Source organism: Anopheles stephensi, chromosome 3 (assembly GCF_013141755.1).
Source record: "Anopheles stephensi strain Indian chromosome 3, UCI_ANSTEP_V1.0, whole genome shotgun sequence".
Lineage (NCBI taxonomy): Eukaryota > Metazoa > Arthropoda > Insecta > Diptera > Culicidae > Anopheles > Anopheles stephensi.
Window position 1 is genome coordinate 68,790,072 of NC_050203.1, and position 26,771 is coordinate 68,816,842.

Consider the following 26,771-nt stretch of genomic DNA (forward strand, 5'->3'; position numbering starts at 1 on the left):
ACAAACGCTTGCACACAAACAGCCTACCCGTGCGACGACGGTGTGTGTGGTTTTTTTTTCGCCACATCACAAATCGTTTTTAACTGTGGTCCAAAGTTCAGAGTGGCGCGTTTGATTACTCTCTGCCTTCTTGACCATCGTCGGTGTCGGCGATAATGGAGACCCACAATCTTCTTTAATGCAGAGTCATCTACAGCGCGACACCACTCGTCAGTAAAGAACCCTGGACCCGGTGGAGGAGCGCTCTATTCTTGCACCAACTGTGTGTGGCGGCGTGTGTGTTGTGCGGACAAGAAACAAATCACAGGCGCAGAAACTACTGTTAAGCTGTGCAGCGTAACCAATTAAACGGGATACATTACTTGTGTGTGTGTTACGATAATGGCCAAATCCAAGTCCAACGATGGCTATCAGCGCGGTGTTTACGGTGCACTGCGTACGCTGATGCACTTCATCGTGGCGGTTCAATTTTCGTACGGAGTTTACTACGATTTTACGTACGTTCACTTCCCACCGGGTATGCTCCGGCCGGGTGGTGAGTTTGGTGGCAAGCTAAAATTTCTCACTGTCTGGGATGCGGTACGTCGTCTCTCTCCCTCCCTCTACCTACGGAATTACAACGACGTTTCCTGGAACAGTTGCAACAGTGTACCTTTTAATGTGCTTTTTATGTTTCTTTCTAGATTCTGCAAGCCGTTTACTTCACAATTTGTCTGCTAAATGATTTCATCGGCACGAATGAGGTAGCCCCGAAGCGGATGCCACTCATCCGCAAGGTGAAAGACTACATGCTGGCAGCGTTCGCGTTCCCGGTAGCGCTTAACGTTGGCGTTACCTTCTGGACGCTGATGGCAATCGACCGGGAGCTCGTATTCCCCAAGGTGCTGGATGCTGTGTTCCCAGGGTAAAAAGAGCGGTCCCCATGCAAGGCGAAACCCGATCAACCCAAATTACTAACACCCACTTACCGTCCGCTTGTTTTTGTTCTGTTTTTCTTTTCCAGCTGGCTTAACCACGTTATGCATACCAACATTGTCATCTTCATGGTGATAGAAATCTGCACCAGCTTCCGGCAGTACCCAACGCGCAAGGCCGGTTTAACCGGGCTGGGCATTTTCATGGCCTCGTACCTCGGGTGGCTGCACGTGGTGCGACACTATGGCGGCATCTGGGTTTACCCGGTGCTGGAAGTGCTCAACTTTCCCCAGCGTCTCGTGTTCTTCGCCGTCAGCCTTGGGTTTAGCGTCGGTCTGTACCTGCTCGGAGAGTTCTTTAACAATCTGATCTGGACGAAAGAGCTGAAACAGTTACGGGCGGCCACTGGTGCCGGCGGTGCTAGTAAGAAGACCAAATAGACGACGACCTGCGGGTGTCGTGCGATACGTTATTTGGCATTTGTTTTATGAACTCCCCCGCCCCGCCGTTTACGCTACTGCATGCTGATGCCGCGAGCAGAAAGCCCCTCATCATCATCGTCGGGGTGTAGCTCTTTTCGTTTTTAACTTAAAACAGCATCACGTGTGTTCGTTTCATTCAGTTGTGAGCGTTTTTTGTTGTTTTTTTTTTTGTTTAACGAAAAATCAGCCATTCTTATTTTAAAAACCACTCCGGATCAAAGGAAGTGTGGCTTCTCTACATCCCGGGTTTAGCGATTACTAACAGTTTCGTACACGTGCTCTTAGAACAGTAACTAGGATGCTCGTCATACAGTCTCGAAGGTGATTTGCATGCATTTTGAGTGTGCGTTCGTGTGTGTTGTGTGCGTGTGTGATATTTTCACATTTTTTAAAGTTATTAAATACAACTTTTCATTTCTTTTCTATTTCCCACGAAACAAAAATCACCAAATGCACATTCCCGCTAACCCACAACGAAAAAAGCGTCCCAACCAACGGTCGACGATGAAATGTCCACCAAGCTTCATACGATTAACATTGTGTGACGAGCGTGACAGGGCAGAGGGACAAAGTTTTGCTTTCGAGGCATCGTTGAGCGTCAATGTTAAAAAGAAAAAGAGCACTTTTACTGGAATTAGGAGAGAACCGATTAAAATGCGGCATGGTTAATTATATGGTTGGGATGCTTCCCTTGCTACCATTTAGCTGGATACCTTCTGGTGATCCTGTCTTACATTCGGGGAGCCGAGAGAAGAAAGTTTTGGCCGCAGCAGTACCAGTCGAAGATATTTTCCCATCAGCTGTGAAGATCTTGAATACAGCAAAAGGCTCATGTAAGGTTCCGGTGTACGGTAAGATCTATTCGAGAAATAGAGCGTTCGTGGCCTAGCTTTTCATTGTTCAGCAGTTTGTTTCTCTTCGATTCGCGATATAACAGAAGAGTTTTCGTCAACCATCTTCCCTGAATAATCATAATAATCATCATGAATTTTCCCATTGCGCTTCCAATATTTGGCGGGCATGGTGAAAAATTTGCAAAATTTGAATTTAAAGCAGAAGGGAAGTGGTAATTCCCTGTACCAAGGGCTAACTGGATTGTAAACTGGAGGCCGCCGGGTTTCATACGGCAGGACAGGACCCATCCAGACCGTCTCCAGGACTTGTGGCTTATCCAGCTTTTACGGGTGAAATCAAGTCATCACAGAAAGTTTGAAATTTTTGAACTGGCTGCGACCTCTCGAGGTTGTACTGGTTTGACTGATAGTCAAACTGCTGGGAGCCCTGGGTAACATTCGGTGTTCGGGTCATTTCCTCACAATCAGTCTTTCCCAGTGTTATTCAAGCGCAATTCCTAAAATCCCTTCTGCGAACTTACATTACACCACGATCAAGCCAAGTCCCACTCAACGTTGTGCTAATTTTGTTACCTTGATCATTAGAGCCGTGTGAGATGGTGTTTATAGGGATAGTACATAAGCCAAAATAAAGCATATACATGTGTAGTGCATTTTACACATCCTTAGTATAATTGTATTTAAATCGCAATTCAAACCCACATTGGCAGCAGAGTGTTCCAAGGTGTCAGGGGACTTTCGTAAGGACGTAGAGCGATTTTCATTCGCGTAAAGCAAAACTTGATCGTCCATTCTTCAGCCGTACTTTGCAGCTACTTACACTGCTCTCATCGATGTATTTTTGTTGTTTCTAGACGTTAAATGAGAAGCGGACACGCAGGAGAGGAGCACGGATTAGCTCGATTTAGCAAATTTAGATTTGACCAATTTAAATGTGAATAAATTTTGCACTCGTTTTGTATGTGTTAGTGGACACCAAAAAAAAAAGGGAATCACATCACATTTGGCTCGCCGTTAGAATCATCCCCTTACACCTGGAACTGTTCGATTTCCGGTCCTACATCATCACCATAACCACATTGGCGACCGGACTACTTCGTAGCGTGTGCACGTGTGTAATATTACGCTAGACGGACCATTATTTACACAATCGTTCTTATATAGCGCGAACCAAATTATAGGGGGCAGCCGATAGTTCAGGTTTTTTGAAAGCCCTTCCTTCTTCCGGTGCCGGTGCGCTATTTGTTCTTTGCTGGCACTCTGTAGTACCAATTTAGATGTTGCGTGTGCGTGATAGGTGTACCAGTCGTAGATAGCAAAAAAAACGGGGGGAGGTTAGAGGAATATTAAAGGAAGAAACGTTCAATTTTTAATCTCTTAAACGCGTGGAGTGCTGCAACGTGGACGAGTTTGGAAGCGCCAGTGGAAGAGCAAGGCGGGATGTCACTTTACAAGATTCATCATTCGATCTGTGCTTATTATATAAATGATAATAAAATGAGATAGTAACGAACAAGTGTTAAGTTTTTTTGATGTGTGTGTGTGTCGTAGTACTCACACGAATTTAAGACAAGGGACTCACCTCTACAAAGATGACCCATGCCTCCAATTAGATTCGCCAGGCTCTCTGGTGGGCTCTGGTGGATGTCATGCAAATGATACTGGACTACAAAGCCCGTAAAGCTTCCTTCCCCCTTCTTGAGCTTCGTAAGGTAAGTAAATGTTGCACCCATTACAATTAAACTTTTGTTCTGTTTTTATTATTACACTCTTTTCGAGCTGTTTATCGTAAAAAAGATAAACTATCTAGGCACCGACTAACGAGAACACAAACATATTTTCGTTATACACCCGGGGGGGCACGTGTGATTCGATTTTGGCATATTCCGAACGTGGGTAGAGCGAAGGTATAAGTGTTCTCCACAAAAATGGAGCCGTAAACGTTACGCGCTAATCCGCACTAGACTTTGTAGTAAAAGGCCACGTCAATCTAAAACATATTGCTGCAATCGTAAAATACGTGTCACATGCATTCCTGGGCGGATAAATATATATGCTGCCGAGATTCATCAGTGTGTATAATGTCTCTAAATCTATCTCTGTCGTTGCTCATTGTCCGTTGCTTTAAGTTGTTCCTGTGGCATTTCGTAATTTGTTCTTGCTGATGTATGTCTTGCTCAGTCTTTCTGTTTTGGCTTATGAATTCACAATATGGAGGTTGGCTTTTGTTGCATTTTTTTTTTGTTTAGTTTGTTTAAAAGTATGGAAAAGTATGGAACATTTGAATTTCTGAGATTCTACCCCATGCAGGAGGGGTGAGTATGTTAAAATCGGTATGGCTTTAAATGCATTATTAGCACAGAAGGTTCGAGGTATGCCGGTATGAAATCAACGACATCTGGTTTTAGCATAAGGCACTCAAACACTATTCTAGCTCCAGTTAATAATAAAATACAATCGTTTAATCCAGCCATGTCCAACGCATGCTAGCTCGCCGGGTATCGATGTTCAGGCAAATTTTGGATTTTTTAACACACACCATCTATGAAAGTAAGGAAAATTCGGTTGAAAATCCGTTAGCTAATGGCTCGCAATTCCTTTCCAGGCCCACATCAAAAGGTCACCCGCGGACCGTATGTTAGACACATGCCTGGTTTAAATTGATTGTTTCTCGCTTTCTAAAAGTCTACTCCACTAGTAACTATCGATCGCTCGTATCGTAACCGTGTATCATGCCTGACGAGGCTGAAAACACAATTACTTCGATGGCAGCAGAAGCATTTTGAGCTTTTCCGCATCGCTCATGCCAGCCGATTCGTTCGGATCGCGCTGCTTTCGTCCCACCATCGTTCCACCGGTTGTGCCGGTCGGTTGGATGAGTTTGGCTGGTGCCGCTTGCACTATCGGCTGCAGCGTCGGAAGCAGCTGATGGTTCTCCGTGTAGATGTCCGCGTTTTCCTCGTTCTTGAGCGCTTTCTCGTTAAACTCGTACGAGGACATGGTTTGGGTGGCAATTTCGTGCGCATTGGTCTGTATGCCGACGTCGCAGCTGCGCTTGGAATTGCGTGAGTTGGTCTTCGCGAGCGATACGCCCGAATACGAGCTGTTCACCTGCAGCGGCGACAGTTCGGAGCAGTAGGACGTGAAGGATGAATCGTTCACGAAATCGTACATCGTCTCAACGCCAAACTGTCCACCCGGTGGCGATGGTACGCGCTCCATCAGCTCCAGATCTTTCTCACGTTCGCGCTCTCTCGCTTTCTCTTTTTTTCTACGATGATGATGCTGGGACTTTCTGTTCATCGTGCCCGGCCGAGAAGCGGGGCCTCCAGTCTTACGACTACGGACGCTTTTGCTCGTCATGCTGCCCCTGTTCACACGGGCCGATCCCTCTTTGCCGTGCAGCCGCGTTCCTGCTCCGACCGCCGTATCCTTCGAGATAGTATCGCGCGACAACATTTCATCCCGGCCAGAAGTGATCTGACGCAGAGGAATATTTCTTCCGCTAAGCAGTGCCTCTGCTTCAACCTCATCGTCGTCATCGTCATCCTCACTGGTGCGATACTCCTCGATTCGACAGCCGCCTCCACCGGCTGTGGTTCCTTCGCCGGGTACGCCACCACAACCACTGACAACGCTACCATCCCCCATGCGGCGGCTGGAGCCATCAAACTGCTTCATAATAATGTCAAACTTGGAATCTTGCAGCTTAAACGAACCGACCGACACGTTATCATCCTCCGACGTGGTCAATCCTTGGCCTTGCAGAAACGGGAGCAACAGCTTCCCATTCGAGATTAAATCGTTGATTTGATGCGCGTCCATGGCACCGATCCCAGTACGACGCTGCATGTTACCGGCCCCGAACGTACCCGTCGCCGCGGTCGATGAATGCCGTCCGGCGCTTCCGCCTCCTGCCGACTTTTGAATCGCTGCCGTGACGATCTGCGACTCCACGGATGTGCTGCTCTCCTTCCGACTGTACCGTCGCCCGGTAGCGGCAAAATCATGGCGCCTCCGGCTCTGGTGGCGTGATTTGTGTGCATGCTTTCCGCCGGCCGCACCCACCACAACCGTTCCGCTGCGGCTGCTCCGGCTGGCGACCTTCGTCTTTACCTCGGCGATTTTCACCGACACCTGCGAATCGATCGAGTTGCGACGCGATTCCACCGACACGTGCCGCACGCTGAAGCTTATCTCCGAATCGACCGAGTTTTTGCGCGGATCGTGGCTCGAGCTGGTCGCCGCACCGGTCAACGCACAGCGTCGGTTCACAAACCGGGGCAGATTGTTTGCCCAGGTCGAGCTGAAATCGTGACTGCCGATGGCCGAGTTGATGTCGAACTTTAACCCGACGGGGTCGGTATGCGAGTTGTGAAACGATATCGACAGGCGGCCCTGATTTTGGAACTCTTTCCGCTTGGCGAACGCTTGCGCGATTACTTTATGCTTCTGCAGCTTCACCGGTTCGTCGATGTCCGTGCCGAAGCGCCTCCGAAAATATCGACCCCACGATTCGAGCGTCGAGTTTGTCCACACCCACGACGACATCACGATGCCGGACGCAAACAGACAGATGAGGTGCACCTGCAGTATAGCGACGCTGGGCCGCTGCTCGATCCGGCAGCTGCTCGTCACGTCCTCGTTGTAGATGGACGTGATTTGGCAGACGAGAAAGTTGCGGAACGCCGTCGCCCAAGCCGCACTGTGCCGAAACTCGTGCACGTGACAGAACACGGTGGCAACGATAAACACGAAGGTAAACGTCGTACAGATGCCCATGCGCACGATCGTCTGGTGGATCTTTTTGCTTGCCCGGGCGGAGATTATCTCCTTGCTGGAGATACGTAACCGTATCAATGTCAGCAGTCCCCGGCCGAGAAAGTAGCCGCCGACGAGCAGCACGCAAAGTACCGGTGCGAGCAGGAATCCGCCCCGGATCGGATGGTTGAGGTAGCCGACGAAGCAGATGCCCACCGTGCTGTTGCCGTCGATTTCGCTCAACGCCATGATGGTGATCGTTAGCACCAGCGGCAGCGACCAGGCGATCAGATGGAAGTAGGAACCCTTCTTATCGATACGATCCTGTATTTTGCCGATCGCTTTGAAGCTCATGTGCCACACGTAGGTAAAGATGACAAACCACACCATGGCGGCGATGAGGAAATAGTACACCAGTATAAACACCACTATGCAGGACAGGTTTTCACCGGCGCTTGGCTCGGAGGTACGGAGCGTACCGTCCTTACGGCAAACGATATCCTCCCGGCCGCCCGGTGTAAACTGTGCTAACCATCTGCCGGAAGAGAGAGAGAGAGGGAGAAAGATGCAGCGTTGAGTTACCCGTTAAGGGAAGGGAAGGAGTATTTATAACCCGATTACACCCCGGGTTGCGAGCAAACAACGTACCCCAAACAAGAGACGGCGAAGCAGAAATTGATGTAAAATATTACCATCGCCGGATACTTGTTCGCGTTCTGCCAATCGATGGCGAACGTGGCGAGCGTGAACAAATTAAATGCCAGACACACGCTAGCACCCCACGCAACTAGCTTGTGTATCTGGCGATGTTCGTGGTCGGTGTACAGTGGATCCTTGCACTGTACACCACATCCATCGATTTCTGGAATAAGGAAAATGTTAAATGCAATTAATTACACATGCAATTGATAGTACGCATAGTTTCAGGTGCTGTAGGCATTGGTTAGCCATCACATTGAAGCTTCAGTTGTGATCCGGATGATTGTGAGCGTTATACGTTATAAAATTACCTTTATAATAGTTTGCTGGTAAATCGGCCGCCACCAACGGCTTTTGGCACTGGCCGGTAGCGTTAAACTTCATTTCCTCCCGCACATCGTTGTTGCACTTCGACGGGTACAGCGTTTGGTTGCATTTGAGAAACTCCGGAAAGAAGCTGGTGTTGTACAGTATGCGGCACGGTTCGAGCGTTATCTTACACATCTCTAGCGACGGTAGGTACACCATTTCTTGGCCATTAATTTTCTCACACTTGGGCGTAAACACGGCACACAGGAAGGGTTGTATGACGGCCCAACACTTGGGCACATTGATCAGCGCTTTGTACTGGAACAGTTTGGTTTGCGTTTCCTCCTGGCTGTACGAATCGGTCAGATCGAGACTGATCGACGGGTACGGCAGGTTCGAACCGAGGCACGTACTGTACCGGATCGGTTCACATTTGGCCGGCCGCACACAGTAAATGTAGCGCATTTCCCGCCCATCGAACCAGGTTTTGTCGTCCTTGCCCTTTTTGCCGTGCATGCGATAGTTGCGCGTACCGTTGATCGATTCCAGCATTGGCCGGGATTCGGGTGGCGTTATGAGATTCGTTGTTAGATTGATTTCCTTACAGTGACCAACGGTAACGATTAGCACCGCCGTTAGGCAAGCGATCACTGTGATCATCGTCATTTCCGTCATCTTGCGGTGTGATCTGTGTAAGGGTTACAGCAAACAGATTGAGTGAGAAAAAGGAACAGAGAAACATTAGGAAAGTAACGTCTCTTACCAGCTCGTGTCGTGTAGGAACAAATATTATTGTTCAAGCGATTCAAGCGCGTTGATGACTCTGCCGGAGCCAAATTCATAGACAAACAGCACTGTCAACATCGAACTTTCTTTACCGCCCAGCGTCTACTACTCGGGCCGGATGGTTATCAAACACAGGGTTCATATGTTTTGAATACTAATTGATTGATTATAGCTTCGACGAGGATCACCATGTTATACGGGATGCCCCGTGTGCATCCAGTGTGTGTGTGTGTGTTGTGTTAAGGGCGGGGTGATATGTTCCTCCAATAGATATTGCTCGGCACCTGCATCTGTTCGATGGAGCTGTCCCCAAACACAATAAATGCAAAAACCCACGTACACAACAGTATGGAAAGCGCTTGCACAGAGGTTCGTGAACGAAATGGCGACAATTTACGGCCGCGTCGTGAATGACGAATGGAGCTAAATATGTGCTGTGGTGTATTTCGTTGCTGATGAAAGCTGTAATCTATTCCGTATTACGCGCTTGCCCACGCTGTATCACATCCAATTTCATCGCAAAACACTGGCCTTTGCCATTGAACACACGCGGAACACGGTCTCTTTTTACGATCCCGCCGCACATATTTTGATGAGCCGCGGCGTTGCTTTTGTCGCAGCTTACACACGATCAACGCGCTCCCAAGCACTGGCATTCATGTTGCAGGACCACCCATGAAGATGATCCGGCAGCATTGCAAGAAACCAAACGCGAAGCGAAGACGATGACGGGTAGAAGACATTCGCCGTTGTTGTTTGGATGTTCTTCTTCCTCCTCTTCTTGGCGTCATGTGCAGAATGACAGCAACGCGCTGCCGGGTGGTTATAATGAACCAAAAACCCGGGGCCGTGAAAGGATGTATTTTTGCTTCCAATTTTCCGTACCAGTAATTTATTTGAATACACTTTCGTACCATAACTTTTCCTTAAATTACTATAAACTTTTTGTTTTAGCGTCAACGATGATTCCGGGCATTAGCCTTCGTAAATGCCTTTAAGCTTAGAATCTACACTGTACATACTACTGCACCAGATAGTCCGGGCACGTCTGGATATGCTCTTTGATGCTTGCCTTCGGTACGACGTGCATTGCATTGAACGGGCAGGATTGCATTTCGCGCGCACAATCGTGCTGCTTCTTGCATTTCACTAGATGATACGGCATCCGGTGGCGCACAATGCGGTGGGCACTGTTGTACGGACAGGTCATCATTTCGTCGGGCATTGTTGTGTCGGGCGCAATATGTGCTGTAACAACATGTCGTACCGGAATAGTATAGAAATTAGTGGTAAAATAGTTTAAATTTGGAATCGTACGCGAATGCTCACCATGAACCGTTTATTTACCAGTGCGCTTGTTTTGTAGTATGTTTTTTTGTTCTTCTTTTGTTTTGGTTCCAAATAACTGTCATCGTCATTGTCAGTTCAGAAATGACAATGCAAACGTCACATTTTGGGCCATGATCGGAAGAATAAAAAAACGGCCATTTCGCGTAGTCAACGCTGGCTTGTGTGCAACTTTTTCCACTGAAATACACTATTCTTGGTATAAAATCAGTTCAAATGGATGATAATTTGTACAAGCTGCTTTATACTAGAGCTAACAATGGGAAGGTATTTTCCGCATTCGAGACAGTAAGTTAATTCGGGGGTATTGATCGTACAGCTTTACTATTCTCTCTCCCTCCAGCACGTATACTACTCATGGCGGGAGCTGTTTCAACAGCAGAAAGATCAAGCCACTGTCTGTGTGCTTCAGCTTTTCATCGATATGACCGGTTTTCGGTACACTCTGGAGGACGCCGACTTGTTGCTGTTGGGTGAAGATGCCCTTCGATTACTGGACGAAAAAATATTAAAAGCGGTAAGCAATAGTCCAATCCACTGCATCCATAAACAGCGCGTCACGATCGAAAACAGCCCAAGCTAACATTGCGCGTTTATTTGCTAACACAGTCATTCGAGGAACGAGACTTTCTGGAAAATGGTGTATTCGTGGCAAATTTCAATCAATTCTGGCAACACGCAATCGTACACCAGTGGAAGGATCTGCTGCACGAGAACGATTGGTTCAACAAGAGCCTCATGCTGGTTATGGTTTTTTGCAACAGCGAATGCGACGTATGTGCGATGGTTGGATGTTTTGTTGGTACGAACATTGTGCCGCAGCTGTGTGCCGCTCGGTTGAATTTATCCAACGACATGGAACGGGTGAACTGCTGGCGCGATAATCAGCGTAAAAGTTCGCTAAAGAAGAAACAGCACTATCTAGACCAGATTTGTCAAGTCCTGCTTCCGGATCTTAAGCATGGCTTGAAGTACGCAAAGCTCTCAGCCTTTGCGATGGAAAAGATTTGCGCAACCATCACGGCTTACCCGGACCTTATGATAATCGAATACGGTCAGCTGGAACTGATTGGTGCTGGGTTAGCTTGGAAGAATAGAAAGTCGGTGCAAGTCGCGCTGAAGTGCTTGAAAACCTTGATGAGCGACACATTTAGCACTAGCATCAGGGAAGCTGTTGGGTTGTACGTGCTTAAAACGGAAACTCAGCTAACGCGCATAATGGATTCGTTCAAAGTCACTGAATCGGCGATCCTGTGCCTGTTTCTGGAGGCTCTAAGGTAAGCATCCGAACTACGTCGCACACTTGCCGAGTCTCAGCTCATGATTCCACACTCCGGTTTATTTCAGCATTGTAGGTAGCATCCTGCTGTGCGAGGATACGGCAGAGAAAATCGTCCGTAAAATGTTCAGCAACGACGATACGGTGATAAATGCAGCAATCGATCTGCACGGAATCTATTACGCCTCCCTCAAACGGCCGGCCGAATTGGAGACCAATGCACTGTTAGCGATATTGGATGTGTTTGAACGATACGCCTACCCCCTAGCCGCATACGAGACAATCATTCAAAAGCTGTGGCTAAAGGGATTCTTTCGTCAGTTTGATGGACTGTTTGAAATGTTGGCGGATGCCGAGAATCGCGCAAATGCTACGTTCATCGCCAACTGTACCGCGCACACAATTAACTACTGCCATCGGTTGCTGATGGACGACATTAGTTCGAAGATTTCACCGGCATTGCGCCCGTCATCGGATACCGTAAACTGGCCCTTTATACGCAAACGGATGGAAAGCTTCGTGAGCGGTTACCCCAAATGTTTGATTGAAGCAGCTCGGTCGCCGAATCTTTACAACCTCCTCCTAAACTGTCTGCGGCCGGAAAACACCGAACTGTACCGGGTGGCGAGTGTCGATTGTGAAGCTTACTACGAGCAGGTGCTGTTTCACATTCTCTCCAAAGTTGCGTTGAACGGCACGAGCTACAGCGTACTGTTCCACACGCTTACCACGATCTACAGCTTCGACACTATTGCCCACATTTCGGAGGACATATGGAACGACCTGACGGAACAGTACTACACCGTCTTCTTTCACATACGGACCCGCTTGAGGCGCTACAATTTGGTGAGTGGGGGAGAGTTTTAATGGTAAAAAAACGAAAATTCTACCTCACACATTCGCTTTCACTCCTTACGGTAGGGTATCGATGCAAAGTTGATGGAATCGTACGCCGCTGCCATCACACGGCTGTGCGTGCTGATCGAGATAAATAACACGTCCGAGCATGTGTTCACGCTGGTGGAGTACCTGGAAAACGATCTACGGCTCTTGAAGCGGATGAACCTATCCAACGAATCGGAAGCCATCTTTTATCGACTCTACAAAAATGCACTGATTGCGGGTGTTAAGTGGCGCCTGGAGAAACGTCCGGACGTAAAATTCGGCCCGTTCGGTAAACGACTGCAGATGTTCATGGCCGAGCTGACTGTTCAGCTGGATGGTGGTGGCGATCAGGCGTGCGCCGTAGGATGGCACGTATCGAATGCGCTCTGCAATATGCTGGTACTGACGCAGCAAACGAACGCGAACGTACTGCCGGCCCTATCGAACCAGTTGACGTATTGCGTGGAGGTAGAGGTGTTGCAGCAGCTTGCCAAGTACATTGAACGTCATGTGTTCGGTGGCAAGACTGTGGCGGGTAAGTGGTGCTTGATTTGTTATACCGTTCTCGATACCGTTCACCGTCCGGCGCCATCTTCGGGTTCCATCTCCTCTGTGTCCATTATTATACATTGTATGCATATCGTTGCAGATGAGGACACCAGTTGCCTGCTGGAAAGACGGCTAATGCTAACGACATACAATGCTGTCTATCGGCAGCATCAATCACTGCCGCAGCAGACGGACACATGCCACGTGCTAAAGCATTACGAAGAAAATGACCAGTTTGCCGAAGAGCTGGAACAGCTGCTGGGGATTGTGTTTGAGAACAATCGGCACGAGTTCTACAGCATCGCTGCACAAATAGTGGTGGATTATGGTAAAAAAGCAAAGCACAGCTCCAGGGTGAAGGTTTGTATCCGTTTGCCAGGGTGGCCATTGTGTTCCGTGCCTTCTAACACAACATTTACCTTTCTATGGCAGAAATTTTTGTCAAGCCTGCATCGATTTCAGCCGAAATGTTTGCCGGAAGCGGTAGATGAAAACGAATATTCACTTGCTATCGTGCAATGCATTGTCGATCAAATATTGGAACAGGTGGATGGTATAAATGGCATTCCATCCAGCGAGGCAGGCAAATTGTTTCGCACGCTGAGTCCCTGGATCTGTCGAATGCCTTCGGAAAGTCGCAGTAAATTGTAAGTCGCCATCGCTCGGATTGACTTTTTGGTCGGTTTAGACTAATTTCGTAACTTGCTTGCTCATTTCAGAAATCGTTATATTTCCAACCATCCAAACTATTTGACCTGGAAGAAGGATGAATCGTCGGAAATTCGCATTCATTTGAAAATGTTCCTGCGGACACTTAAAACTAAGTAATCACCTGTTAAAATACATCGATTTAGGAAGAATTGGGAACTAAGTTCCTATCGGCATCTAGAATAGTTAGGAAAGCAAAATAAAGGTACGTTCAATTTTGGCACCGTATCTCCTCTCTCTGCATAGGAAGTTTAGAAAATGAGTTATAATATTGTTAGTAAGATAATAGAACAAAAAATAAATATTTTTGTGAAATAATTAAAATCTTCTTCCAGATCTGTGAGCGTTGCTAACGATGCGCACTGTGATTAGCATGTTTGAATTAAGCTTCGAACGAATTTTGTTGCACAAGCCATACATTCGTCACAGTAACCATTGTAATGTAGTTTCATAGTTTCATTTCAATCATTAGTTGCAAAGTCGTGCAGAGCTGTTCATTTTGCATAGAACCTCCAGTGACGTTGGTCGCCATATTAATAGAAGCTGTAACGTTAGTGTACTGAAGCACAGTTTGACCCATCCCAGAATATATCCGTAGGTGAGTAAGTGTTTGGCCTAACTGGCCCGGAATTAGTGTGTCGAGAAATTTAGCAACGTTAAACTGTTTGCAGTTTGCAAAATGCGTGAAATCGTTCACCTACAAGCGGGCCAATGCGGAAATCAGATCGGTGCCAAGTTTTGGGAAGTGATTTCCAACGAGCACGGTATCGATGCGACCGGAGCATTCCAGGGAGAATGTGGTGATTTGCAGCTGGAAAGAATTAACGTGTACTATAACGAAGCAGCTGGTGGGAAGTATGTACCGCGGGCAATACTGGTAGACCTCGAGCCTGGCACCATGGATTCGGTCCGTTCCGGTCCGTTCGGGCAGCTGTTCCGTCCGGACAACTTTTCCTTCGGCCAATCGGGCGCGGGCAATAATTGGGCCAAGGGACACTACACCGAAGGTGCGGAGCTGGTAGATTCGGTGCTGGATATTGTGCGCAAGGAGGCCGAAAATTGCGACTGCCTGCAGGGTTTCCAGCTGACGCATTCGCTCGGTGGTGGAACGGGATCGGGCATGGGCACGCTGCTGATTTCAAAAATTCGCGAAGAGTTCCCGGATCGCATCATGAACACGTTTTCCATCGTTCCATCGCCAAAAGTGTCCGACACCGTGGTCGAACCGTACAACGCGACGCTAAGCGTGCATCAGTTGATCGAAAACACGGATGAAACCTATTGCATCGACAACGAAGCACTCTATGACATTTGCTTCCGCACGTTGAAGCTAACCACGCCAACGTACAGCGACCTCAACCATCTGGTATCGGCGGCCATGTCGGGCGTAACGACGTGCCTTCGCTTCCCCGGTCAGCTGAATGCCGATCTTCGTAAGCTGGCGGTAAACATGGTTCCGTTTCCGCGGTTACACTTCTTCATGACCGGTTTCGCGCCGCTCACTTCCCGCGGGGCCCAACAGTACCGTGCCCTAACGGTGCCCGAGCTAACGCAGCAAATGTTCGACGCGAAAAATATGATGGCCGCGTGTGATCCGCGTCACGGCCGCTACTTAACCGTGGCAGCGATCTTTCGGGGCCGCATGTCGATGAAGGAGGTCGACGAACAGATGATGAACACGCAGACGAAGAACAGCAGCTATTTCGTGGAATGGATCCCGAACAACGTGAAGACGGCGGTGTGCGACATTCCTCCACGGGGGTTAAAGATGTCGTCCACGTTCATCGGCAACTCTACCGCAATACAGGAGATTTTCAAGCGCATTGCCGAACAATTTACGGCCATGTTTCGGCGCAAGGCATTCTTGCACTGGTACACTGGAGAGGGCATGGATGAGATGGAGTTTACCGAGGCCGAGAGCAATATGAACGATCTCGTGTCTGAGTATCAACAGTACCAAGAGGCTACGGCAGACGAGGAAGGCGAGATGGACGAGGAGGAGGAAGGCGGGGAAGACTAAAGTCTGATGTTAAATGGAATGATTAAATTGCGTGTTAAATTCTTGGTAAATGTTTGAGGTCAATAAAATTATCAACTCTTTGATTGATGCTGATAAATCGTTGTAGTACGTCGGTTTCGGACAACGGACAGGAAGAAAAGTTCGCTTCTAGGAGGTTTGGTCTAATCCAGCGTTCTTTCTCCAGTCGTGGCAGCTGAAGTAAATGTCGTTGCGGTTACTTACACGCCTGTTATGCACACCATTCACTAACCAGCAGATCTCTTATACAGCTACGAGGTCCCTGTTCAGTATGGCTAGCGCGTTATCAAGTTGCTTCAAGGCTCCGGCTCTGTAGAGAGTGTGTACTTTCCTTGAGCCCATCAGAAAATTATGTTTTGGACGGTACGGGGATAGGTTACTTGAGCGCAGGGCCAGTCACCCTACCTCAAATAACCTGTTGACTACGGTCAGTAGCTACAATTATGCGATACCCGGATTTCACGATAATAGACCCCCGCACCGTCCAAAAAATAATTTTCTGATGAGCTCACGGAACGTACGCACTCTCTACAGAGCCGGAGCCTTGAAGCTACTTGATGACGCCCCAGCCATACTGAACATGGACCTCGTAGCTCTACAAGAGATCCGCTGGTGAGGGAATGGTGTGCATAACAGGTATGGTAGTAACCGCTACGAGATTTACTTCAGCTGCCATGACCGCCACCACTTGCTCGGAACGGGTTTCGCCGTCGGTCCGCGGCTGATATGCGAAATCATCGGCTTCAAGACTAACAATGACAGGCAATGCACCCTGCGCATGCGAGGCAGATTCTTCACCATCAGCCTCAATCAACGTTCACGCCCCTACCGAAGACAAGCATGAAGAGGAGAAGGACCTGTTCTATGGCCGCCTCACAAAAATCATTGACCAGTGTCCCAGGCACGATGTTAAAATCATCCTGGGGGACTTCAATGGAAAAGTCGGTAGGGAGCCAATGTTCCGCCAATACATTGGAAGTCACAGTCTACATGAGCACAGTAACGACAATGGTAGTAGATTGGTCCAGTTTGCAGCTGCAAACAAGCTGGTTGTGGGAAGTACCAAGTTTGCGCGCCGGGACATTCATAAAGCTACGATTCCGATCACTATTTGGTTGGCTTAGTGATTCGTTGCAGAATCGCCCGTGGCCGCGCCAATGGGGGCGAAGTTAAAACAAATCCGCTTTAGGAGAGGCTCTACTACCAGAAAACGAATATGAAACTACGAGTGAACGGTGCAACGCTCTAAAAACAAAAAATAATAAGCTGTGCCAATTCCATACTCCCACCACGTCGGGCCAACACCAGATCTGACTGGTTCGACGAAGAATGTAGACAGGTGACCGAACGTAGAAACTGCGCATACCGAGTAATGCAGCAGCGGCATAGAACGCGGGCATGTGCAGAGGAACTCACGGTTCAGGAGAGAAGAGAAAAGAGTTCTTACTTACTTACTTATCAGGCGCTACAACCGCTTTGTGGTCTTGGCCTGCTGCAACAATCCTCGATACCGCTCGCACGGTTTAGCGCCGTCGTCTGCCAATCCGTTATCCCGGCCGTTCTGGCGGACGCATCAACGCCATTACTCCATCTCAATTAGGGCCTACCACGCCTCCTCTGCCGGTGTGGACGGCCTAAAAGGACTTTACAGGCTGGGTCGTCCGGTGTCATTCTCATGACGTGACCTACCGAAGTCTGGCGAGTCTAATACCTTCGTACAGCTCGTAGAGTTCGTTGTTGTAGCGCATGCCAGGTGAAGGTGGATGGAAAACTCTCAGGGTCCTTTGCTACCACCAAGGGCTTGCTCGAAGGTGGAAACTTCGGGGACCATCTTCTATAAGTCAATCCAGATACTGGCGTACGCTGCTGACATAGACATCATTGCTTGGAGGCTCTCCTATGTAGCAGAAGCTTATCAAAGGATCGAGCGTGCGGCACAGAACTTCGGGTTGGAGATTAACGAGGCGAAAACCAAACTGATCGTGGTGGCACCACCAGCGGCCCTGCTAACAAACACTGATTTACACAGGGGTGATGTACAGATAGGCGACTGCACCTTCGAACTCGTCCAAAACTTCACCTATCTGGGGTCAAAAGTCAGCACCGACAACAGCATTGATGTTGAGTTACGCGCAAGGGTGCTGGCTGCCAACCGGTCATGCTACAACCTGAGGAAACTTCTCCACTCTAAATACCTGTCGCAACGGACGAAGCTGGAAGAATAGTCCCAGTACTCACATACGCCTCTGAGACAAGGACTCTGTCCAAAACTGACGAAGCCCTCTTAGCCGCGTTCGAGAGGAAGATGCTCAGAAGGATTTTTGGCCCCGTTTGTCTGGAAGGACAAGAAAGGAGCCGCTACAATGACGAGCTCTACGAGCTGTACGATGATTTCACCATCGTGCAACGAATTAGAATCGCCAGGCTCCGGTGGGCTGATCACTTCATGAGAATGACACCGGACGACCCAGCCCTTAAAGTCCTTTTAGGCCGTCCACACGGATAGAGGAGGCGTGGTAGGCTCTGATTGAGATGGAGTGATGGCGTTGATGCGTCCGCCAGAACGGCCGGGATAACGGATTGGCAGATGACGGCGCTAAACCGTGCGAGCGGTATCGAGGATTGTTGCAGCAGGCCAAGACCGCAAAGCGTAAGTAAGTAAGTAAGTAAGTAAGTATTCAGGATTTGGCAGAAATCCGTGTTGCCAACCCAGTAGTACATTTGAAGTAACAATTTCCGTTCAGTGTATGCTTTGCATCATCATGCGCGTTGAGATGATAAATGATATCTTTTCCGTTTTACAAAAAGTAAAACCTAACCCGTGTATGATCTTACTAGGAAATAAATATTTATTCTGCATCTTAAAGATATTAAATTGCTAACCAATTTTACCATCCTTCTACTATGCCCTACGGTGTGTGTGTGTGTGTATGTTACTCAAAGTCACTTTGTATAGAATAAACGATGTAAAGTACAAGCATACATGGTGTACCTAGCCTACCGGGCGCATCCTCCTATCACACCTCTTCCATCTTAGGTGCCCCGGTACCGTCATCATCCTCCGAATCGCTAACGTTTGCCCGTGAACGCGACCCACCCGATTGCCCACCGATTGTCAGTAGCGTTTTACGGTCGTCGCTATTTCGGTGCGACAGTGCATTCAGTGCACCCTTGGTTGCCGTTGGCGTTTTGGACAAGTTCACCACAGGGTTGAGGGAATAAAGATAGATTGCGTAGGACACGACAAAGATTGCCAGCATCGTGTTCAGATAGATGGGGATGGAAAACAGCAAATAGCACAGTACGGCCGTAAACAGCAGCTCTAGCGCACTGGCAAACGTTTTCAGAATGGAGTTCATATACTTCAGGAAGAAGCTGGTAATGATGCCGATCGCTGCATTGTTTAGCATGATGACGATCACCTCGAAGCGTGCAATTTCACGCAAATTCTCGCTCGTGAAAGCACCGACCAGTTCACCCTGCAGCAGCAGTATCAGCATGTTGCACACGATCGAGTCCAGGTACATGAATACGTTCTGCACGTAGATGTTGATGTCGGACCCTTTCTTCTTCAGCAGATATTCGTTGTATACGCCCGCCAGGCAGGAGCAGAACGTTTGCACCAGAATAAGCAAGGCACTGTAGCTAAGGTCGAACCCAGAGATGTTTTTACCCCGGAATGTACCATCGGCCGGATCGGGCTTCCCCGTTTCGACCGTTGTTTCGCCAACGGCTGCCGTAGGCTGGGACGTGGTGGAAAATATGGAAAAGTTCCATTGCTTTAGCATGCAGCCGACAGTGAGCAGCAGCAGTGAGAACCATTGCTTCCGGCTCAGATACTTTTTGAAGATAATCTGCAACGGAACAAAGGCACAGAAAGTGAATTTAGGGTTAGTAAGGACCTGGTGTGGGCAACAAGCGACATTGCCTCATTACCTGGAATAGGATGCCCGTGATAACAACGCGCAGCTGAAGTAGCAAATAGTAGGTCGTTGGGTCGAACGTGGACAGATTCACAAACGCTAAGTTGTTGTACAGACAGTAGAGAAAAGCGGGCACAAAGTACAGCAGCAGCACATCGCTTCCTTCAACGACGCGCGCGATAAGCGACCGGAAGCTATTGCTGCAAAAGGATGGAGGAACGTATCAGCGTTTTAAGGGGGGTCGCTTCAACAACGCCGCCGGGCATGTGGTCGCTTACTCTCTACAGTAAAGTCCCGCCGATATCACAAGTTTCAGCGCTTCCGTCAGCAACACAACCAGCACGGTATTGTAGCTGTAGGAGTTATCGGATCGTTGTGAAGCGGTCACCAGAATGCCTACGGAAACCGGGAACAAAAGGGGGAAGTTATCAACTTTACGAGCGACGATAAAGAAGCGGGCTGAGATCTCACCTTGACTGACGAACAGTGACATGTAGGTCATAAAAATCAAACCGCTCGCCCGGCTGGGGAACAGCTCACCCCAGTTCACGCGGGCATTCGTCATGGTGTGGTGGATGTTTCTTCGGCTGTTTTTACGGTAACACTGTCAGGCTTTTAGGTTTGTAAGAAAATCGATGCAACCGTATTACGACCAACAGCATTTTTAGTAGCTCATGCCTACAAATCCGTTCCGATCGGCCTGAATACAGGCGACGATAGAAGCAGCACACACGGGCAACAACTCCCAGCACTACCAGCGAGTAGACCGCACACAGCAACAACAATAACAAACCCCACGGTTGTCATCGTTGACGAACGGTTTTGGCTGGTCGGTTGTCATAGAAATAGGGCGAAAGTGTTGGGACAATTGCGATATGTTTATGTGAAATAAATTCAAGTGCTTTATGACTGATTTACTGCAATAATTAAAAAAAGGGTTTCAAATAGCATTTCATACAATTAAATATGTTATTAATGGCCCAAACATTTAAAAGCCTCCGTTGTCGCTTCAAATTGAATTTCGCCCAAGGTGTATGCATGCATATACCTTGATTTCGCCCTAATCGTTAGCTGTCATTCGCACCCATTCGCTATCTCTCTCTTCCCAATGAAGCGACGCGGAACAGCTGCCGGCATTGGCAGTGAGTCGGTAATTTTGCGGACCGTCTCGCTCCGAAGGTGAAAAAGAAGGCTGCGTGTCGCACACACACGCACACTAAAAAGGTAAACATAATCGACGAGACTGGGAAGTTTTGAAGAGGCTATAATAATACTCCTGCAAGGTGGGCACCGATCTAACGACTTGCTGCACAATGGTTAAAATCGAAGACTTTAAGCTATCGTGCGAACTGGTGGGCCACAAGCTAGACGTTCGAGCCGTAGCCGAAGGTGCGGGCTTCATTGTGTCTGGTTCGCGTGATAAAACGGCCAAAGTTTGGCAAGCTTTCGGGTAAGTGGCGTTGATCTGCTGATCACCCCATCGCTCCCATCTCAATTCTGGTTCCGAATTGCAGCAAACATTACGAGGACAAGGAAACGCTCAAGAATCACACCAACTACGTCGGTGCCGTGCTGGTGGTTGAATCGAACGGATGGATCTGCACGGGCAGTAACGATGCAACGATTTGCATTTTTCCGTACCCCGGCAGTGGTGCGCACCCGACGGAACCGATTGGCGTGTTGAAGGGCCACACGTCCACGGTGTGTGCGTTGGCAGCGGGCCATAATGCGAGCACGCTCATCTCCGGCAGCTGGGATAAGACGGCCAAAATCTGGACCAACGCTCCCGGGTCCAGCACGAACATTACGCTGGTCGGGCATGAGGCAGCCGTGTGGGCCGTCGCCTGCCTCCCGAACGGACGGTACGCTTCCGGCTCGGCAGACAAAAACATTGTCGTGTGGAGCGAAAAGGGCGAGAAGCTGGTGGTGCTGAAGGGCCACAAGGACTGTGTGCGGGGACTGTGTCCGTTGCCAAAGGGTGGATTTTTGAGCTGCTCGAACGATGCCACCATCCGGCACTGGAGTGATACGTACGAGTGTGTGAAAGAGTTCCACGGGCACAGCAACTACATCTACAGCATTGGCCGGTCGGATGCGTGGGGCGATGAGGTGTTTGTTACGGGCGGGGAGGACAGCACGATACGCATGTGGCACCTGCGGGAAGGTGCGCTCGGCGACGCGCTCCAAATGCCGGCCCAATCCGTGTGGGCTGTGGCGGGGCTAAAAAGCGGCGACATCGTTGCCGGTACGAGTGATGCGATCGTGCGCGTGTTTAGCGCCAACCCGGAGCGTATAGCGCCGGAAGAGACGTTGGCCGCATACCGGGTGGCGGTCGAGGTGCGTCAATCGGAATCGGCCAAACAGCTGGGCGGTATGAATGTGAACGATCTGCCCGGGCCCGAATCGTTGCTGTCCGAGGGTCGCGACGGGCAGACGCGTATCGTGCGCCATCCGAATGGGAAGATCCTGTGCTACCAGTGGACCAACGGGAAGTGGGACTGTGTCGGCGACGTGATGGGTGCCAGTGACGGTGATACCGGGAAGCAGCTGTACGAGGGTCGCGAGTACGATTACGTGTTTTCCGTAAACCTGTCGGACGATGCGCCCAACCTAAAGCTGCCGTACAATCGGGGCGAAGATCCGTGGTTTGTGGCGCAGCGGTTCATCCACAAGCACAACCTGCCGCAAGCGTACCTCGACCAGGTGGCGAACTTTATCGTTAAAAATTCCGACAGTGCACCGGTGGCCAGTGCGCTGGCGAACAGTTACTACGATCCGTTTACGGGCGGCTCCCGGTACGTGCCCGGTTCATCCGGTGGCCAGTTTCAACCGTCCGCCGCCAATACCGACCCATTTACGGGCGCCTCGAGCTACACGACCCAGACGCCGAACGTGGCCGTAGCACCGAATGCGGGTGGTGGGGCTGGTGCGGCCAATGGGGCCGGTGGCAATTTGGATCCGTTCACGGGCGGATCAAGCTACACGACCGGATCGACCGAGGTGAAGAAAAGCAACACACACTTCCCGCACCGGCATTACATACTGCTGGAGAATGCCGACCTGTCGAAGGTGCTGGTAAAGTTGAAGTAAGTAGAAATTTAGCATTTTCTATCGGTTTTGTCCATTTGATAGTGATGTGTCCACCTCCCTCCCCACAGAGAGCTGAACGGCAACATCGAAGATCAAAGCCTTCGCCTGTCGGACGAAACGCTCAACGATATTGTACGGTACGCGGGCGAAGTAATGACCTGCGGGGAACAGAATTCGGCGTGCCTTACCGCACTTAAGTTCCTGTACACCACCTGGCCGACGGAGAAACTGTTCCCCATCATGGACATTACGCGGCTGATCGTGCGTGAACCACGCGCCTGCCAGGAGCTGTTCGAGGACGCCTCCTTCATGGAAACGTTCCTGCAGCACACGAACCATTTACCGGCCAACCAGCTAATGTCTGCCCGTTGCTTCACCAACATGCTAGCGCACCAGCCGGGACGCAACGTGGTGGTCGAAAACATCCGCACCATTGTGGATCGGTTCGGGTCGGTGCGTGGTGCTGGGTGCAGCGCAAACCTGCAGATTGCGCTGGCCAGCTTCTATCTGAATCTAACCATGACTCAGCTAGACAAACTGTCGTCGGTGGAATTTTGCAAGGTACTGGCCGGTACGACCGGTGAGCTGCTGTGCTGGCTCACCGACAACGAGGCAACGTACCGTGGGTATCAGGCGCTCGGCAATCTGCTTAGCATTCCCGGCCCGGGCATGGGTGCGATCGCCGAAACGCTGAAGGCGAACAGTGCCCTGACGGACAAGATACTGTTCAACATTAGCAGCGAGCTGCCAAACTTTGGCAAGCTAAACGACTGTGCTAGCTACCTGTACGAGCTGCTGCTGGTGTAATGCGGACGGAGCGTGGTAGGGCTTGCACGACCAATGCTCATCGTCGGTACACTCTTTCAATTAGCTTCGAATAACGTAACGAGTGGTAGGGAAAGGCGCCAATAAAAGATTGATTACAATGTGAGCATGTCTGTAGTTCTCATTTTCTTTTTCAGGCCTAAATGGGGAAGTTTCTTCTTCCGGGGGAACCACATGTATCAGGAAAGTTCATCACTAAAGAAGTCCCTTCAACTTGTCCTGGAACGGGACTCGCATGCCTATAATAATAATGTCTCCAGAACTGCTCCAAAGTCTAGACTCATAACAAGAAGTGAATAAAGTTGTTAATTAAATTTATTTTTATTTCGCATCCACCGCGCGTCCATTGTTCTAACATGTCGATCTCGATCACTTTACAATTTTTGTTTATTAAGGAAAATAACTAAATACATGTTTGACAATTTCCCGCGATCTGTTTTGCCGGGTCTGATGGTCGCTTTACCATCCGAAGAAAAGGTCCATCGCTTTGTTAACGATTCCGGTGCCGCGCTTCTGTACCGGCGGTGCGGAAATGACGGCCTGCGGGTCCTGCATCGCCGTGTACGACATGTTCATGAGCGATCGCACCCGCCAAAGTGGTTTGTCCTGCGGCGAGGACGGTAACGCGCCAGTATCGTTTTCGGCACCGTCGTTCTCCTTCCCCAGGATGGCCGGATCGTTACAGTACTGTACACCGATCATTAGTCCCTGGCTGATGATGCGTCCATTATAGTTGAGCGCACGGTCACACTCGAGCCGCGAGCTGTAGCGCAAATGCACCCAGTTCCCGTTCTGCGGCGACGGTGCCTGCTTGTCAACGATCGTACCGATGCCGATAAAGTGGGACAGAATTTTGGAGGCCGCATTCGCGGGAAAGCCAAACACCGTAATCCAGTTGGCTGATTTGGCGGCCTGCTGCACCTGTGTTTGCTGCTGACCTCCGATGGGAGACGTAGCGTGCGGGGAGATACTCGTGTTCCGGTTGTAGTCCGTCGCTATCGGTATCGGTGACATTACGCGCGACAGGTTAAATCCACTCTGGTTCTGGAACGATTCGTTGAACGGTTGGTTTGGGCCGGCGGCGGTCGATTGATCGGCCCCATTACCCGCCTGTGTGCGGATCGGTGTCTGCAGCAGCTGTTTCTCCTTGCGCCACGAATCGAACAGCCCTTGCGTCGGTGGTCCGGTAATGCTGGAATTGGCCTCAAATGATTCGTTGCGGAAGTGGTTCGTCAAGCTGGCGGTCACCGATTGCGGTGGGTTATGCAGATACCGCTGCGAATGTGGCACGGAATGGCCTTGCGGTGTATGCGGATGCATAAAGGAGGAGGACAGCTGCTGTTGCTGATGGGGGTGCGGTTGCTGTTGGTGCAGCATCGTTGGGGACCGCAGACCGTCCGACGGTGACCCCATCAAACCGTGCGGGTAGGCGAGCGACGATCGACCCCGGGTCGGTGATAGCGTAGTCGGACGCGGCGTGGTAGGTGGATCGCCCATCAGGAAGGACGGTAGATAACCGGTCCCGGTCGTTCCGGTTACGCCGGAGAGCGAACTGCCGCTGGGGCTACCGAGCGTCATCGGTTCCATGTTGGGGTTTTCGTGGGGGTTAATTATGAAAAACTATGGAAGCTATACGGCACTAAAGAGCAGCACAGCACAACACACCCTACAGCAGCACACCGGCCAACGATTGTTTATTCTTGTTGATGCGCGTCGTTACTTTTAATTTTAGCCGCACGCAGCCAGGAAGGATGACATTTCCGTGCTAGGATGACAGCTGTCATAGCTGTGCTGCCATCGCTGCTTTGCTTCGGATTGTTCGGATAAAAATGCAAGAAAAAGTATTTTTTATCTTCAAGTCAGATGTAAAAAGTGTTTAATTATTAATAATTGTGTTAAGAATTAATAATTGTTATTTTATTCTCAGTAACATTGTTCGTTCAAAGATGGACATGGGGCTAGATTAATATAATGGTTTTGGCAGCTTGTTTCACATGTCCTCGATAGTATTATTATTATTATTATTATTCTTTATTCAAATTGTTTGCCTCAAGGGCTTTACAAAGTCAATTTATCTTATAACTAAACATACATGACACACAAGGAGGATATAGGGAGCAGACAGAGATGGCTAGTGAGGAAAAGAAAAACAGATTTTAGGATAAAGAAGACAAAAGACGGGAGCGGAAACAATTAATGGAGATATTGTGGTCAAACAGATCACCAACCGAATTGAATGCTAGTAACGCGCGCATCCATGGATCGCTCTGGGAAAACCGCGTACGACAAAAAGGGATAAGCAGGGGAGGACGTACGCGTAAGCGATGGGAGGGGACATATAAAGGGATAGCTGCCAGAAGGGCGGGGGAGTCAATGTTGGAAAGTAGGATGTTGGCAATAAATAACTTGCGAGCATGACCATGACGATCTTCCAGCTTAACCAAACCCAGTAGCTGGCACCGCTCCGAATAAGAAGGTAAGGTTGTGCTGGGGTCGTTCAGTAAACGTCTAGCGGCTATCCGCGTGAATTTCCTCTGCACCCTCTCCAACCTGTTCATAGCGGTGACACCAGCGGGGGACCATACAACACTGGCGTACTCCAGGATGGGACGCACCCAGCAACAATACAGCGCTCTCAGGCATAACGGGTCTCGAATATCAGTGGACATACGAGCGATTAGACCCAACACCTTGCTAGCCCGCTCAAGGACCGAGTTGAGATGCGGCTCGAAGGACAATTTGTCGTCCAGCCACACCCCAAGGTCCCTGACCAAGGAAACTCGCGGAAGTGTTGAGTCGTAGAGCCGATACTGGTGTAAATGTTTGGAAGAAGAGCGACCAAACGAAATTACACAGCACTTCGAGACACAAAGAACGAGCCCGTTGGATATGCACCAGCCAGCGAAAGCATCTATGTGGGATTGGAGGGAGCGGGAGTCGCGGGACGAAGACACAGGAAGATAAAACTTGACATCGTCGGCATACAACAAACAACCGTTAGGGGGAAGCGATTGAATGCAATCGGCGATGAAGAGTGAAAACAATAAAGGACTCAAGACACTACCCTGAGGAACCCCAGATTTGCTGATGAACGGGTCCGACAGAGCCCCATCGACCCTTACCCTGTACGACCGGTCCTTCAAAAAGGAACAGAGCCAGAGAAGAAGGGCTCCACCGAAACCCATTCGCTCGAGCTTTGCCATAAGCAATTGATGCGACAAACAGTCGAACGCAGCTTTGAAATCTGTGTAAATGACGTCAACCTGCCTACCAGCGGCTGTGTGCGGAAACAGATCGATCATCAACGACATAAGGTTCGAC

The 26,771-nt window shown here is 49.5% G+C and overlaps 7 protein-coding genes across 9 annotated transcripts; 4 read left to right on the plus strand and 3 right to left on the minus strand.

Annotated features, from left to right (window-relative positions):
* The first annotated feature begins 15 nt into the window (after window positions 1-15).
* LOC118512462 (androgen-induced gene 1 protein-like) lies at window positions 16-3,764 on the plus strand. Of its 2 annotated transcripts, none has more exons than XR_004906303.1 (4): window positions 16-579; window positions 684-904; window positions 1,004-1,718; window positions 1,881-3,764. XR_004906303.1 is itself a non-coding variant. In XM_036056932.1 (4 exons), exons 1-4 carry the CDS (start codon window positions 382-384, stop codon window positions 1,940-1,942), a joined length of 816 nt encoding a protein of 271 aa, XP_035912825.1. In that variant the 5' UTR covers window positions 16-381; the 3' UTR covers window positions 1,943-3,764. The 2 variants fall into 2 exon arrangements, 1 of the variants encoding a protein (XP_035912825.1); XM_036056932.1 differs by having other exon boundaries at window positions 1,004-1,338.
* A 219-nt stretch (window positions 3,765-3,983) lies between these two features.
* LOC118512448 (protein smoothened) lies at window positions 3,984-10,203 on the minus strand. The gene is made up of 5 exons (XM_036056912.1): window positions 10,136-10,203; window positions 8,784-10,054; window positions 8,023-8,708; window positions 7,661-7,874; window positions 3,984-7,547 (listed from the first exon to the last, which is right to left on the minus strand). The coding sequence occupies exons 3-5, from the start codon at window positions 8,693-8,695 to the stop codon at window positions 5,009-5,011; spliced, it is 3,426 nt and encodes a 1,141-aa protein (XP_035912805.1). The 5' UTR covers window positions 8,696-8,708; window positions 8,784-10,054; window positions 10,136-10,203; the 3' UTR covers window positions 3,984-5,008.
* Window positions 10,204-10,271: 68 nt separating this feature from the next.
* On the plus strand, window positions 10,272-13,802 carry LOC118512450. Its single transcript, XM_036056915.1, has 8 exons — window positions 10,272-10,420; window positions 10,497-10,670; window positions 10,763-11,430; window positions 11,501-12,278; window positions 12,354-12,852; window positions 12,967-13,226; window positions 13,299-13,513; window positions 13,586-13,802. The coding sequence occupies exons 1-8, from the start codon at window positions 10,370-10,372 to the stop codon at window positions 13,692-13,694; spliced, it is 2,754 nt and encodes a 917-aa protein (XP_035912808.1). The 5' UTR covers window positions 10,272-10,369; the 3' UTR covers window positions 13,695-13,802.
* Window positions 13,803-13,995: 193 nt separating this feature from the next.
* On the plus strand, window positions 13,996-15,691 carry LOC118512454 (tubulin beta chain-like). Its single transcript, XM_036056920.1, has 2 exons — window positions 13,996-14,172; window positions 14,246-15,691. Exon 2 carries the CDS (start codon window positions 14,254-14,256, stop codon window positions 15,592-15,594), a length of 1,341 nt encoding a protein of 446 aa, XP_035912813.1. The 5' UTR covers window positions 13,996-14,172; window positions 14,246-14,253; the 3' UTR covers window positions 15,595-15,691.
* A 2,745-nt stretch (window positions 15,692-18,436) lies between these two features.
* On the minus strand, window positions 18,437-20,335 carry LOC118512470 (UDP-galactose transporter senju). Its single transcript, XM_036056956.1, has 4 exons — window positions 20,007-20,335; window positions 19,814-19,931; window positions 19,549-19,735; window positions 18,437-19,466 (listed from the first exon to the last, which is right to left on the minus strand). The coding sequence occupies exons 1-4, from the start codon at window positions 20,098-20,100 to the stop codon at window positions 18,630-18,632; spliced, it is 1,236 nt and encodes a 411-aa protein (XP_035912849.1). The 5' UTR covers window positions 20,101-20,335; the 3' UTR covers window positions 18,437-18,629.
* Window positions 20,336-20,616: 281 nt separating this feature from the next.
* On the plus strand, window positions 20,617-23,781 carry LOC118512466 (phospholipase A-2-activating protein). 2 transcript variants are annotated; one of them, XR_004906305.1, is made up of 4 exons: window positions 20,617-20,985; window positions 21,050-22,621; window positions 22,694-23,517; window positions 23,588-23,781. XR_004906305.1 is itself a non-coding variant. In XM_036056942.1 (3 exons), exons 1-3 carry the CDS (start codon window positions 20,849-20,851, stop codon window positions 23,430-23,432), a joined length of 2,448 nt encoding a protein of 815 aa, XP_035912835.1. In that variant the 5' UTR covers window positions 20,639-20,848; the 3' UTR covers window positions 23,433-23,557. The 2 variants fall into 2 exon arrangements, 1 of the variants encoding a protein (XP_035912835.1); XM_036056942.1 differs by lacking the exon at window positions 23,588-23,781 and having other exon boundaries at window positions 20,639-20,985; window positions 22,694-23,557.
* On the minus strand, window positions 23,748-25,229 carry LOC118512472 (nucleoporin Nup35). The gene has a single exon (XM_036056960.1). The coding sequence runs from the start codon at window positions 25,035-25,037 to the stop codon at window positions 23,910-23,912; it is 1,128 nt and encodes a 375-aa protein (XP_035912853.1). The 5' UTR covers window positions 25,038-25,229; the 3' UTR covers window positions 23,748-23,909.
* Between the last annotated feature and the right edge of the window lie 1,542 nt (window positions 25,230-26,771).